This window comes from Heterocephalus glaber, unplaced genomic scaffold (assembly GCF_053883595.1).
Source record: "Heterocephalus glaber isolate CG9 unplaced genomic scaffold, H.glaber_assembly_v1.0 deba00001613, whole genome shotgun sequence".
Lineage (NCBI taxonomy): Eukaryota > Metazoa > Chordata > Mammalia > Rodentia > Bathyergidae > Heterocephalus > Heterocephalus glaber.
In genome coordinates this window covers 38,431,588-38,447,534 of record NW_028258384.1, presented here as the reverse complement: position 1 = coordinate 38,447,534, position 15,947 = coordinate 38,431,588, and the positions used below count along the sequence as shown (strand labels likewise).

The 15,947-nt window shown below is 37.9% G+C and overlaps 1 protein-coding gene across 4 annotated transcripts in view; it reads left to right on the top strand.

Moving 5' to 3' along the window:
- Positions 1-14,892, top strand: part of Dcx (doublecortin) — a 122,633-nt gene extending 107,741 nt beyond the window's left edge. For all 4 annotated transcript variants that reach the window (XM_004861427.4, XM_087196766.1, XM_004861428.3 and 1 more), the window contains one exon: positions 6,579-14,892. In XM_004861427.4, the coding sequence (XP_004861484.1) occupies positions 6,579-6,635 (57 nt within the window). In that variant the 3' untranslated portion in view covers positions 6,636-14,892. The remainder of the gene's footprint in view (positions 1-6,578) is intronic.
- The last annotated feature ends 1,055 nt before the right edge of the window (positions 14,893-15,947 follow it).

Here is a 15,947-nt window from a genome sequence, read left to right as displayed (position 1 = left end):
TTCTATTATTGAAGGCAAGGTATTGAAATTTTCAATGAATATAGTTGAATTATCTAATTCTCTTTTAAATACCACCAGATTTAGTTTTTCTCTCCTTTATTTTTGGTACTGGGGATCAAACTCAGGACTTTGTACTTTCAAGGTAGGTGGTGGCACCACTGAGCTAAATCCCTGGCCCTCTCCTTTTTTGCGGGGTACTGGGATTGAACTCAGGACCTTGTGCTTGCCAGGCAGGCATGGTGCCACTGAGCTAAATCCCCGGCCCTAGCTTTTGACAGCATAAAGTTGGATCCTTCTTTTAAAAAATTCATTCTGCCAATCAATCATTGTCTTTTCCTTTTCTTTCTTTTGCAGTGCTGGGAATGGAACCTAGGGCTTTGTGCATGCTAAGTAAGCATCCTATCACTGAGCCACACCCACAGTCCCCCACTGCTTTTTGTGTGCTTAATGTAACTAGTAGTAAAATAGCAATTGCATCTGCCATTTTGCTATTTTCTGTATGTCTGATACTTTTATTCCTTTATTACTCAATTCTTGCCTTTTGTGGTAAATGCATATTGTTTAGTGTACCATCTTAATTCCCTTGTTGATGGTTTTATTTTGAGGTTTTTTTTTTTAGTGGTCACCTTGAGGATTACAATATCTTAGTACAATCTATGCTAGCTTAATACCAACTTCATTTAAATTATATATAAAAATTTTGCTATAGTGTAGCTGTTTCTTCCTTCCTCCTTTGTGTTCTTATAGTCATACAAGTTACATCTCTATATACAATAAATTAATCAACACATGTTTATAATTACTTGTTCATGCAGTTGTCTTTTGAAGTAAACTGGACACAGAAAGAAAAATGCTATGTGATCTCACTTATATGTAGAATCAAAAGGAAGGAAGGAAAGAAAGGAGGGAGGGAGGGGGAGAGAAAGAGGAAGAAAGGAAGGAAAGGAAGGAAGGAAAGGAAGGAAGGAAGGAAGGAAGGAAAAATATACAGAGATGCAGAATAAAACATTGATTACCAGGGGGACTGTAAAGTTGGAGGGCCTAGGAAGATGTAGGTGCAAGGATACAAAATAGCATGATATGTGGAATTCACAACTCTAGAGATCTAATGACAAAATGAAGACTATAGTTAATAATAGTGTACTGTATTGGGAGTAAGTACATTTTAGCTATTCTTGCCACACACAAAAAAAGTAAGACCATAAGTGTTAATTTGCTTCATCATAGTAATAATCTTATTATCTATATGTATCTCATAACGTCATGTTTTAAACCTCAAATATACACAATTTCTTTTTTGAGATCATCAACTTTCTTTTATTTTTTTGCTTTGAAACACTTTTTTCCCATTTCTATATTTCTTTCTTTTATTGTTACATGTTTTATTAATACATGTTTGTTTATTAATACATGTTTATTAATACATAATGTTTTCATTCCTTGTGTGGAGTTGGTACATGTACATATACATATTAATTCCTTTTTTATCCCCTTTCCCTCCCCTCACTTTGCCTCTCAATCTCCTTCTAATTTGAGAAAAATCTATCTCCCTACTTCCTATTATCTATCTTTTATTTTGCTCTTTATTTATAATTTGGGTTTCTCATATAAGAGAAACTGCCATATTGAAGTTTGTGTGTCTGATTTATTTCACTTAACATTATGATCTCAAGGTGTATCCATTTTCTTACAAATGATGCAAATTTATCTTTATGGCAGAGTAGTACTCCATGGTATTTTAATACCAAAGAAAATAGTTACAAAATTAAGTTTATGCAATCTCTGGAATTACTTATGAATTGATTTTTACTTTTTTATGTGAGTTAGACTGTCTAGTGCCTTTTCATTTCTGAATACTTCTCTTTAGTATTTCTTGTAGGACAGATCTAATAGTAGTGAAGTCTGAGCTTTTCTGGGATTATCTTCATTTCTCCTTCATTTCTGATAATTTTTAATTAAAAGGATAATTTTGTTTGATTTCCTTAAATGCTTTGGTTGGATAAGTCTTCTAGATTTTGCTAATGGGCTCTGTGAATGTGTTGGGGCATGACTTCAGTGCTTTGCCAGACAGTTACAACTCTACTTTTGGTTTTCACTTGCTGCTTGCATAGAGCCTCAAAATCAGTCAGAGACCAAGGCCTTCTGTTTTTGTTTTTGTTTTTCTTTTTGAAAATAGGCCCAAAATCTACCCAATCCTCAATGTGTGCCTGGCCTTCTATATTCCCAGGAATATGTGTTAGAGTTTTCCATAGACCCCTGCAGACAGTTAATTCCACAGCTTTTCCTCATAAGGTTTCTAGAAGTTTTATTTGCTTCAACACTTGCCCCAGATTTAGGCAGCTGCGATTTTTAAACAATTTCAACTTGATTAATGCCCCTTGAAAATACTGTTCACAGTGAGTGTGTTCTGAGTCAAGTCAAATAAAAAAGAACCCTGCAAGCAGGACCTTCCAGGGAGAGCCAAAAAGGTTAGACAGTGACAGTTCTCTGAGAATGAACCCTGAAATGTATCCTACAGTATCGCCTAGGTTGCTATTTTCACAGATGTGGGAAGTAGCTTGTTTTCAAGACTAGACCAGCTTTCAAGCTGGAGAAAGGAAGAATGAAAATAGGACAAGTTAAGTCACCAAAGATCTTAGTATTCTTACAAGATTCAGCCATTTGAATAAACATTTCTTGGATTATTGCAAGCTTTGGTTCATTTCCAGAGTTCTGAAAAAGTTAATTTCGCCAATGTTATTGCATTTATGGAGGATTAGATTTTCAGTCTTACTCCACTTTTCTGGAAGTCTGGAACTCAAAGACATTTTCAACTATGTTCAATTTTCACTTTACTCAAGTACTTGAAAATAAAATCCTTCAGAGATTGAACTCTATTGTCTCAATTCAATTTTACAAGTATTTGTTGCACTTCTTTACATTTCCTTAGCATTGTACAGTAAGTCTCCAACTTACCAATGAGTTTCATTCTGGGAGAACTTTTGTAAGTCACATTCCTTCATAAGTCCAACAGAGTGAGTCTTATACACCTTTGACAAAACTATACAATGTGTATTGGTTTGCGCTTCCTAGCAGTCCCTTCCATACCACCACTGCTTATTCCTCTTGTTTCTGGGAATCCTGGGCTCTGATTGAGCACTGTACTACTATACACTATTGTGCTGTACAGTGAGCACACAACAACACAGCTGTGACAATGTTCAGCAGATACATGAGCTACTTCTGCGATTTGTTCACATCTACCGTTTGTAATGTGAGGAGGTCTGTTAATATCTGTGAAAGTTTGCAATTCAATGTTTGTAAATTAGGGACTTACCGTACTTCCTACCGGTTCATCTATCATATAATTAACTTTTGCTTGTTAGTTCAGACCAAGGGTGCCAAATCCTGCTGTGTCCTGAGTATTTTTGTATAGATAGCACCCTGATATAAATATGGTTTTTGTGTCTTTAAAGGGTTGTAAAAGAAACAAAACCCAAACAAATGAAGAATATGTGACAGAGAACATATATGACCACCAAATAGAGCCTAAAATATTTAGTAACATTTTACAGGAAAAAAAAATGCTACACTCGGGCCAGGGATTTAGCTCAGTGGTTCCGGCGCCTGCCTCACAAGCGCAAGGTCCCGAGTTCGATCTCCGGTACCAAAAAAAAAAAAATGCTACACTCTGATTTATAATGAAGGAATAATGGCATGGTGATGACACATGAATCTATTTGCTACAATTGCCTTTGTTGTGTTTTTTAAGCATTCACTATTTCACTTAGAGTTCCAAATTACAGGCTCAGAGCTGGAAGAGGCATTACACATTATCTAAAGTTTAGATTTTACTGATGAAAAAACCAAGGCTTAAAGAATTTTTCATCTAATTAGCCAGTTCTAAATCCTCAGATTTCTGAATATGTTTTAGCCATCTTTCCATTCTAAGTTGCCTAAAAGTTTTCCAGTCCTATCTTTCTCAGCAAAAAGCATTCCTAATGTTAGATAAGTAAGTCCTACTTCCTACTCTTCTTTAGTTTCACTTATTCCTTTATCTCAAGGGAAAGCTTTGTTCTTCAATATTCTTGGACAGTCCACTACTGAAGTTCTTTTTTTTTTGCCTCATTATACTAAAGGGAAGAGTCTCTTAAATATCTATATAGTTGATTCTAAATTTTTCTCCTTGGCATCTTGCTGATAACATGTGTAAACATAGTGGTTTTCAAATTGTGCTCCATTTGGGGATGAGGAGAAAGGTGGAACTGAATAAGACTCAAACTATTTCACTTCTGGTTCAATTAGAACAACTATACTTTTCTCATGAAGTGGGCTTCCAAGCAAGATTTCATTTGAAACCAGGCATGGTGGTGCATGCCTGTAATCCCAGCACTGGGGAGGCTGAGGCAAGAGGATTGCTGTTTGAGGCCTGTCTGGGCTACATAGTGAGTTCAGGGCCAGCCTGAACTACGAAGGGAGACCCTGCCTCAAAACAACAACAACAACAAAAAGATTTCATTTGAATAGAGGACTTAAATAGAGGAGATAGACGTTGAGTGGGAGGAGGAGGAGGAGAGAGAGAGATTTGAAAATCATTTATTTAGACCATGGATGAAGTCTACCAGGAACCACAAAGATTTCCAAATAAATCTCAGGGAACACTGAGAAAAACTGATGCTGTATCATTCTATCTCCTGGAGATAGAGATAAGGCTTGAGACCATAGTGGAGCTAGGAATCCCAATTCCTTGTGAGAAATTGAAACATCAGGAAATAGGCTGGAAGTGGGTAGATATGATACATATTCTCAGTTAACCATGTGCTGAGAACTTGGCAGTTCTCTGAGAACCTGAAAAGAATCCACATATGTATTCACAATTGACTGACAAAGGTGTAAATGTCAGTCAATGGAGGAAAGAAAGCCTTTTCGCTAAATGATGCTTGAACATTTGGGTATCATAGGTAAAACAAAGAAGCAAACAAAAACCTTGACTTAGAACTCATACTGTATGCAGTGATTAACTAAAAAGTGGAATTTACTTAAATGTAAAACATTTAGAAAGGAAACATAGGAGAAAATCTCCATAACCTTGGCTAGACAAAGAGTTATAAGATTTACCCACAAAAGAAAGTGAATAAATTGGACTTCACTAAAATAAAAATCTTTTGCCTTGCCAAAGACCATACAAAAGGTATGAAAAGACAAGCTCTATAGCTTGCAACCCATATGTCTAACAAAAAATTTTTTTGAAGAATATAAAAATAACATTTTTTTTTTGGTACTGGGGATTGAACTCGGGACCTTGCGCTTGTGAGGCAGGCAGTGGAACTACTGAGCTAAATCCCCAGCTAAAAATAACTCTCAAAACTCTACAGCAAGGAAAAAATGTAATCAGGAAATGAACAAAAGACATGAGGAACTATTTCACTGAGAAAGAAATACAAATGTCATTTAGGTACATGAAAAGATATTTTAACATCATTAGTCACCAGAGAAATGCAAGTGAAAACCACAGTTAGAAATCATACAGATCCACAAGAACAGTAAAAAAGTAGTGAAAGCACCAAGACTGGTGAGGATGTAGAAGCACTGAATCACTAATATTTTGCTAGTGAGAATGGGAATGGTACAGCTATTTTGGGAAATAATATGACAGTCCTAACAAAACTAAATATGCATGTGGGCCAGGGATTTAGCTCAGTGGTTTCGCTGCCTGCTACGCAAACGCAAGGACCCGAGTTCGATCCCCGGTACCAAAAAAAAAAAACAAAAACAAAAAACTAAATATGCATGTGAAACAACCTAGATTCAATCCCTACCATCAAAAAACAAAAACTAAATTATCATATGACTCAGAAATTGTACTCTTGATCATTTATCCCAGAAGAAATGAATATTTTCATTTACACAAAAACCTGTATATGGATATTTATAGCAGTTTAATTTGTAATAGCCCAGAATGGGAAGTATGCCACGTATGCTTCAATGGGTGAATGCTTAAGCAAGTTGTGGTACATTTACACCATGGAATACCACTCAACAATACAAAAGAGAGAACTGTTGACACATGCAGCAACTTGGACAAATCTTCAGGAAATTATGTTGAATAAAAAAGGTCAACCTCAAAAGTTTACACAATATAAGATTCCATTTATAGAACATTCTTGAAATGCCAAAATTATAGAGATTGGAAACATTATTTGTTGTCAGGGCTTAGACACAGGGGAAAGATGGTTGTAGCTATGCAAGGTTGTAGTTATCAGCAAGGGAGCTTTGTGGTAAAGGTGAAGCTTTGTATCTTAACTGTGGTGGTGGGCATACAAATGTGCATGTGATAATATTACACAGAACTACACACACATATACACACATATGTACACACACAAATGAATGCATGAAAAATTGCAAGATGTTAGCTTTGGGAGAAATTGAGTAAAGGTTATACTAGTACCTGAGTGTCTCCCTATATGTGTTTCAACTTCTTAGGAATCAATAACTATTTCAAAATGGAAAATACTAATTAAAAACCTAAAACAACTTTTCCAGAGCTCAAGGTGTCAAGAAAAGGAAAGTTAACAGTGTTTCTTCTCTTCTTATAGGATCTGTACCTGCCTCTGTCCTTGGATGATTCAGACTCACTTGGTGATTCCATGTGAAGGGGGAGAGTATTCAGTCCAGAGTATAAACCCAAGCCTACCGTGACAGTACGGTACTTTTGCTCAAGTGTTCAACAGGGCTATTGGTGCTTTCAAATTTTTATTTGTTTTTGTTATTTTTCAAAACACACTGTAGTATGTTGGGTTTATTTTCCTGTGATTTCTCCGCTGGGCCACTGATCCACAGTTATGAATTAAGAGAGATAGATTGATAACCATCCTTTGCGGTATCTTTCCAGGGATGCAAAATGTGCTAGTCCATGACTTTTCTACTGAATGATCAGACACCTTCATTGTCTTACTTTGCTCATACACTGTAGCCTTCCTTCTGTTGAGGGCTGTTTACCTGCACAGCATTTAAAGTGTTTGTAAGGGGGAAAAAACTCATTGCCAGATCCAAGAGTGGCAAACACAAGTGCCCCTTGTCTCTGGAACTTAAAATTGCTGGAGGATCCCAGGAGGATGTCATGGTAGCTCCCCAGCCTTGCTCTTCACTCCTGATTGAGCCCCAATTTGGTGTCTAGCACCAACTCTGGCTGTCAAAGGGGAGAAACACCAGCAACTTAAGATTGTGACACCAGATGCTTAGAACTGTGGCGTAGGGTTAGCCAAAAGAGGTGAGGCAGAATTGGGAAATTCAGATATTTCAGTAGAGTTTGTAAAGCACAGTGAATTCCTGGTCAACCTCTCTAATAGGCCAATTTTGGAATCAATAAGCAATTGATGAGTTTGGGGTAAAGGATGTCATATAACTGATCCCTCTAGGAGGCTAACATACTAAATCATTACATGAACTGAATGGTATCCATCTATCTCTGTTCTATTGAATGCCTTGTAAACAGCCAATACTGAAAACACTGTGAGAATTTGTTTTCAGGTCTGACACCTTTCAGTTGCTTTTTATAGCAAGAAACCAATATCCTTTTTATATAAACTCATGTCTGTATTTCAGGAGCAAACTCTTCAGGCTCCTTTTTTATAAACTGGTGACTTTTCCTTTGTCTAAAAAACACATGCAGAAAATTTACCAAAAAAATACAGAAGAATAATGTAGTTTAGAAATCATGCTGTCACTGCCAAACAGAAACCTCCAGGAGAAACAAAGTGAATACCAGAGGCCAATTCAATAGAATCAGTCTTTTGATAGCTTTTTAACAGTTATGCTTATATTAATAATTTCAATGTGGACCAGGCATTCTTCTTATATTTTAAATGAAATGTTATGACATATTTTAAGCAACAGTTTGTATCTGTAATCCTAATATTTCATACTGAAGACACAGAATCCTTTCACTTGTCTTTAACATTAGAAATTAGAAAGGATTTCTCTTTATTAAGGACTGATCATTAGAAATAGTTCTCAGTCTTTGAGATACAGGTTCATATCACTGCTTTTAGTCTGTAATCATGACTCATAATGGTAAAGACAACTACATTTAGGTAAAAATCATGCATGCCAATTCTGTGTTTGCTTTTTAGCAGATATAGAAGATTTCCTTTATTTCTTTGTAATTGTTCGGATATTTTGAAAGATGCAGCATTTGAAACCAAGCTCTTGTTTGGCTACTGAATGATTTACAATTGTCCCTCCACTCTAAATGGAATGAGCTTGCTGTGTGTGTGTGTGTGTGTGTGTGTGTGTGTGTGTGTGCAGCTGCTTCACAATTAGGAAATACTATAGGACAACCCAACATGGCTCAGTGGCAACTTGGTGGCATTGCTGATATGCAAGTAAGAACACAGGGTGGAAGGAATAGCTAGATGCCCCTCAACACATTTCAGATGTCCTTAGTTACCAGAAACATTTCTGGTTCAGGAGAAGTGAGATGATGCTAATACTGGTTTCTGGTTAAACTTGTAATTGGAGAGCCACAAATTGCAAAGATGTCCTTTTGCCCTTTCCTTTATTTGTGAGTGGATTTGAAACCATTAATCCTATTTTACTTAGCCCTTATTTCATTCTAGAAGCTCAGGGTTTTTGTAGTCCCTGAAAGAACAGTTTGTAATTAATTGGGAAAAATGGTACTTGGGATTGGGGGGATCTAAATTTCAGGCTAGACTCCTACACAAGAACCCCAATGGTCTTTCTCAAGATCTCATTTAACTCCATATATTTATTTGAAGATGAGAAAATGGAGACCTGGGCACATTAATGACCTGGTGGAATGGTAGGAGCAGAAGAAAAATCCAGGCTTTGTTATGCCCAGGTTCCACACTAGCTCTCGGAACATTTTCTTACTTGTGACATATGTGTCACCAGAAAATACTAAACATGATTTCTTTAGAATAATTTTTGATCCAATAATCCAATACTCTCCTATACCAATAGTACATCTTCCATCTTTCTTTTAATCCATTATAAGGAATGTTTCTGTACTTCCACTTCAGGTGGGCTCAGTATAATTCAAAATTCAAGTCTACAATAATTGTATTTTGAATTGGTCAATTTTTAGTGCAATTTTTTGTGCACAGTTGAGCTCCTTCACCCCTATTATTCACTACCAAATTTACCCAATCCAGTTTTACCACACCTGTTTCATTGTGTTGACTTATGCACAGTCAGAAAACAACAAATCAGCAAGCATTTGCCACCACTCATCATAACTTCTCCCTTCCTCTACATACCCATCACACACACATACACACTCACACACAAACACACACACACACCCCATCTTCTGCTTGTTCCTACCTCTTGAGTTTTCTTCCCTACACAACTAGAAATAGAGACAAAGAAGAGGAAATGTATATATATGAGGGCTGGGCTGAACAAGTAACTTCACAAGTAGTGTTAACTAGAGGTAAATTGAGAGAAAAGCTCCTTTTCATTGTTTTGGAAAGGATAGCCATTAGCATGACTGCTTTGTGTCCTTATGGACTTTAGTATTAGCCTAGACTGAAGCATATAGTTTTTTAGCTGGAAGGAACCTTAAAAATACATCATCTACTCCAAATTCCTCATTTTTCAGGCCAGGAAATAGAGATGCAGAGGTAAAATAATTTCCCTAAGGTCACACAGTTGGCCAAAGGCAGGGCTGGGATTAGAACCCACATCTTTTTCCTCTTATTCCAGGGTCTTTCCCCACTAACCAGTATTGCCTTCCACTAGGCTCCTGAGAATTCTTTCCCAGGGTCACGTAGCATCTTGGAGCCATATGCTGCTGTCCTGATCTCAGTGGGAAATCTACCCCAAACCTAATATGGTCCTTTCTCCCTACATTCACAAGATCTCCATCTACATGGGCTGCAGATGTTCCCAGAGAGGGAAGAATTGAGAACCAATAAGAACAATGATCCGTCCAGCTCAGGGATCACTGCCCCCACACCTTGAGGTGCCCCTCAATAGACTCTAATTTCCTGCTCTGTCAAAATGTTATGGAAGACTAACACCCCTATCAGCTCACCTCATGTCATCTCATACTTGCTGGCCTTCCCAGGCTATAGGAAAGTTTCTTGTTTCTAAAGCAGGGAAAGCAGAAAGGAAGAATAGAATAATAATTTTATTCATCCTGACTTTCTGTAGTGGTTTTTCAAACTAGAGTGGCTACCATTACTACTGGTAATGATTTCTTTTAAAATATGTAAGTAAGGGCCAGGGATTTAGCTCAGTGGTTCTGGCGCCTGCCTTGCAAGCGCAAGGTCCTGAGTTCGATTCCCAGTACCAAAAAAACCAAAACAACAACAACAACAACAAAAAAAACAAAAAATAAAATATGTAAGTAAGACCAGCTAGATAAAATAATTGGTCTTGCTGTGTTTGCCCTCATTCACAGTGTCCCCATAGCCATCTTGCCCTAATGGGGACAATTTCCAGGTATAACCAAGGGTTTGTGTATAAAATGTACCCTGGCTGATGTTAAACACTGGCTCCTTGTATTTTCACTAAAACAGCAAGCATACCCATTTTCTTGTGTACACTTCTCCTGTGGCCTTCCATGGCAGAAGCCAGGGAAAAAAGGTCTTAGCATGTAGTTTTCTCTGCAGCAAGTCTTCTCCAGATCTAAAGTTATTCATCAATTGAGTTCTAAGAGACTGCCTACTAGGCTTTTCCCACTCCTCAGGTATTTCTTTCACCTTCCTGCTTCTTCTCCCCAGTCAGAAGTAACTAAAGAATCTTAAAGGAAATGTCAAGTTATCTCTCAGATTCTTCTTAAAATCACCCCATCTGAATTTTAGACCAGCAATTCAGTGCTTGCCTTCGACAGTATTGTGTCTTCATCCCTAATGTCTATAATATACCGTGTAGAAATGTCCCTAGTCCCTTTCAGATTTGATTCTAAATGGAATTTCTTTAAACACACACACACACACACACACACACACACACACACACACACACACTTCCCTGAGATGGGAGAATAAGCCTGCCCATATCCTCCAAATGAGCTCCAGCACAGTGATGGGAATGTTTCAAAGAATCATCCTACCTAAGAAACATCTTTGTCAAGGGACTTCCCTAGACAAAATCAGTGGGACAGTGTGGTGTGGGTGACCTGTTCCCTATCTTTTTTCCAAAAGGAAGAAGAAAGGAAGCAAAAGTGACTGAAATCTGTTTTGGTCACATGGGGCCATTTGGATCCATGACTAGGTCTCACTCATGTTTTGCCCTCACTGCATTACAAGATTTGGATTTTAGGCTTAGACTAATTTCCTAAGTAAATCATCTGTGGTTTGCAGCTCATCTGGGGCAAAGAAGGGGCTGGGATCCTATGCTTTGGAACATGGAACTCAAAGAGGGCAAAGACTAATGGTATGTTAGGAGTGATCTGGACCCTCTTTTGTAGCAATGGAACCTTGGAAATGGAGACTTTCCTGAGTCTCCAATATGGAATTTAGAAGTTTTCACATCCTCACCTGCCCTTTGAGGGCAGCCCCATCTACTGTTGTGTAGCCCCAATCCATTGTTCTGTGAATCCATGCAGATTTCCCTCTTCCTTGTAGGCATGACTACTTGGAGCAAGAACAGTTCATTGATTCTTCATGTCTACCTTTTGGTTGGAAAGGCACTGGGTTCTCTAGCTTTTGGTGGCCCATACCAAGTAGACTGCTCTTTTACAGCCCTTAAAGGCTGCAGTTATGTACTAAGACAATATAAGACATTTCTTAAAAATGAATTTACAATTTTATTCTTCCTCTGTCTTGCAGAAAATACTATTAGAGTATGTAAAAGCCTAGAGATTCTTGTTACACCATAGCCAAGGCACAAATGTGGGGAGGAAAATGAATTTTTAAACCAACAGAGCACTGACTCCAGTGAAAATCCTACTATGGGCTGAGGCTGTCAGCAGCTCCTAGCCCCTTCCATTTTTTTCTCATCAGAAACTAGCAAACTCTTTCTCCATAAGCCTGTCTTTCAGTATGCCTGAGTAAAGAATATAACCCCTCCTGTTCCTTCAGGAGAAGGTGCCTTTCCACTCTATCTCTCCTACCCTGGTTCCCAGAGCTCGCTTTCATCCCCAGGGTCTAATGTGATCTTTACACCAGCCTCTTGGTGATGCTTCTTGCTTGTTTTCTTTGTTAAAAATCTATGCACATCTCATACTTTGGCCAAGCTAAGTGTGGCATTTAGCTCACATTTGACAAGACTAATTTTGTATCCTTTAGTTTATTGACTTCAACTTCTTCTGGGATTAAAGGCAATTGTTTCTTACCTTGAATGCCTGGGGCTAGGTATAGGGAGTATAGAACTCCTTTTGGGATTAAAACATCTTCCTGTCCCCAATTAGAAGGGCAGGTTAGTTGGGAGAGTTCAGATGGCACAACAGAAGTCAAAACAAACACCTTGTAAACTAAGGCAGACTTGAAGGCATAGAAATGTATTGTTTCTGGAAAATAATCCAAGGGAATAAACGGCTTTTTGCCACTCTGCCTCCTAAGCATCTCTTTTCTTTTCTTTCTCTATCTAGTTCCTTATAATTGTTCTCTGTCTATACTCTATGTTATCACTCTCTTTCCACAGTGCAGACATCCACTCTTCATTCTATGCAATTATTATCTCTTAATTTTTCCTCTTTCTCCTAGCCTTGGCACTGAGGGTATGCATCTTCTTAGCCTGTGATTTTGTCTTGGGATTGAAGAGAATTTATTTTCAGATTCAACCCACCCTGTTCCTATCCCATCCCAGTCAGATATATATTGCTGGGGATCAACCCAATCCTGGCCCTTTCTTCTTTGCCATTTTCAATCTCAGCCTATCTTCTCAACCATTTCCTTTAAGCTCATGTATCTTTGGGTTTTGTCCTTCCAAGCACTGTACAGAATATTCTGTGGTTCCTTTTTAGTCTGCCATTTTGTGGAGCAATGAAGGTGCTCACAGATTGTTAGCTGAACAGAAAAATCCATCCACGAATTCATATCAGCTAGATGCTATTAGTTGATTTATTTACTTTAGTCATAGTTTAAAAAGCTGCACTATAATATAAGGAGAGACTACAGGTAATTGCTCCTGTCATTTGGTTTGGCTGGGTTGCGAGTGGGGAAAATGGAAAAATCTGTTTAAACTTTTACCGCAACTTATTAAATAAGCTCCCTGTAATAACCTTATATTTTGAGTTTACCAGCTGTTGAGTTTTTAAGATAAATTGGTCAGCAATTGGAGTTTATTTAAATGAAAATGGTATTTAACCAATCCATACTATACAAAGAAATTCACTTAATTGCAATGTATTTTTCCTTCAGTTAGGATACTTACCTAAACATTTTACTTTGACAACAACTGTTCATGATCCTGCACAAGCAGTTTACATATGAGCAATTAGTTGGTCTAAAGAAACAGCTTCTAGGTGCTAATTTTACAACAGACTCTATAGCCTGGGAATGTCATTGCTTGGCAATACCATATGGAATGCCAAAGTCTCTAACGACTTTTCATTTTAAGCTCTTTTAAAGGGGTTTGAGCAAGTAAGAGATTATGCCAGAATGTCTCCAATGGATGGTCCTGTAATATATTGCAGCTTGAAGCCAATGATCTCTTATGACTTGTACACAACTAATGCATGTTTTGATTGAATTTTGCATTCTTCACATGCAGTAAGTTCTTTAAAACATTTTTGGTCACATTTTTGTGCCATTAATCTTGTACAGAAAGTGCTTTTCTGGCCATTTTCAAAGAGGGAACGTTTAAAATGGGAACAGCCCACCCTTTCTGCCCTATAGCTGTAGTTAGACTTAAGTAACTGTAGCAAAACAGCTGTAATTGGTGGTTGTAGTGTTAGAAGTGTTAGCTTGCTAGTGACTAGCTTTGGAGAGTAAATGCATGGTATTATACAATCACATTTCTTAAATAACTCATTTTAACCTCTGAAAAGAATATATTCTTCCTTGTAGCCCCTCTTCCCTTTGCCCCTCTCTGCTCCCAGGTATCTTACAATTGTAAATAACTGACTAACGGGCCAATAATTCTCACCAAGAAAAGTCAGCAAAGAACAAATAAACCAAAAAGGGAGAGAAAGGCTTTTCTCAGCAGTCTCTCAGCAGTTATTGACCATTTCTCAAGGAATGACATGATGATCAAAAATTCAGCTCCCCTCTGCATCAAAAAATCACTGCCAAATTGGGAGTGTCTTTGGTCCTTGGATTACATTACAGAATTGAATAATTCTCAGAATTGCACATAATTCAAAGACAATAGACAATGATGTCCCAGTAGTTTTGAGGAATTTGGAGACATCAAAAGGCTCAGCTTGATCAATGACCAATACTTATGTGAAACAAGAAAAGGAAAAGAAAAAAATGCAACAAATACTTAGGGGTTTTAGCCACCCCTTTAGAATAATAATTATAGCCAGAAACAGCAAGGACATGATGGGTTTATATGCATTGCTGTCTATTTCCCAGGTAATGCCTAGCCCACTCTTAGACTGTGATTCAAAGGCAATATTTCAAGGAGACATTCTCCTTTTTGGTTTACTGTTCCCCATTGGACTGGTGGGTTTGGTGAGGCCCAAGTAAACTGAATGGAAAAAACCCTTTTATTTCCTGTGCCTGGTAACATCCCTCTTCCCTTTCCCCCTCCATAATTTGATGAGGGCTCTTTGGTCAGAGGACTTCCAGGTTGTCTAGAGAAGTTACCCATTTGTGTAAGGTGTTGTGAACTGTGAATCCTGCAGATATGCGGTGTTCAACACTGGGCAGCCAAAGAGCTGCTCTTGCAATCATTTTGGCTCTCAACCCCCGTTCTCCATAGCATTCTCATTTCTGTGTACATTTGCAAGATGTATGTAATGTGATTTTCAAAAAATAAACCTTGATTTCAATATTTTTGGCTGATATTCTCTTTTTTAAACCATCAAGTCAATGATTGTATAACCACAACATAATTAACCTGGCAAGAAACAGACATCATATTGTCTAACCTCTCAATTTTATAGATGAGGAAGCTGAGGATCAACGTATAATGGAAAAAATGTAATTAACAGCACAGCATATTTGTAACATGTAAGCTCTTGACTCTCCCTCCAAAGTTGAACAGGAATCAAATAACCTGTTTTGTATATAAAATGCTTTGCCCAAAGTCATTCTGTGTCACTATGATAGGTGACAACTTCTAGTGTGTTTTCTAAAACACAAAAAAAGACCTGCAATTCATTTAACAGTCTAATCTTCCTTCCTCAATAGGTTGATAGTATAACTACTACCTTGAAGGAAGAACACATATATCTTGCTCAGCCTTAGGCACAAATGATTAAATATTTTTCTCAGACTGTTTTAATGAGATCAAGAACACAAGGAAGTAGGCTTGGGAAGAAGTTGATGTAGAGGGTGAGAAGGAAGGGCACAGAAAGAAGAGGCTGGAACCTTGAGAAATGCTTTGGCCAATTCTGTGAGAGCCAATCCTACAGCTCCCACCTGACCTATGTTTGGAGACACAAAGATGCCAACATCCCCGAAGCACTCCCAAGGACTGAGGTAAGTAGGAATTCCTCTTCCATACAGTATGTTATCAATTAGCCTCATAGCCATCACTCTGGTGAAGATGAATATAATAGATGGAGATAGGGCTGCATTAGTTACTTTTCTCTTGTTGCTGGGACAAAATACCTAACACCCAAAGTTAAAGGGGGAGGGATTTATTTAGCTCACAGTTTGTAGAGGTTTCAGTCCATAATCGGCTGGCTCCAAGGCAGAGTGGCAGATGGCAGAGAGGTGTTGCAGAGAAGAAACAATTCATGGTGCCTACATGGTGGCAAAAGCAACAAGGGAAATTTAACAGCGTTTTTCTGCCCCTTTTACCTTATCCAACTAGTTAAGGTGAGTGGCACTCACACCCTTAATCCTAGTGCCCTTAGGCCTAGCATTGCACCATGAATTAAT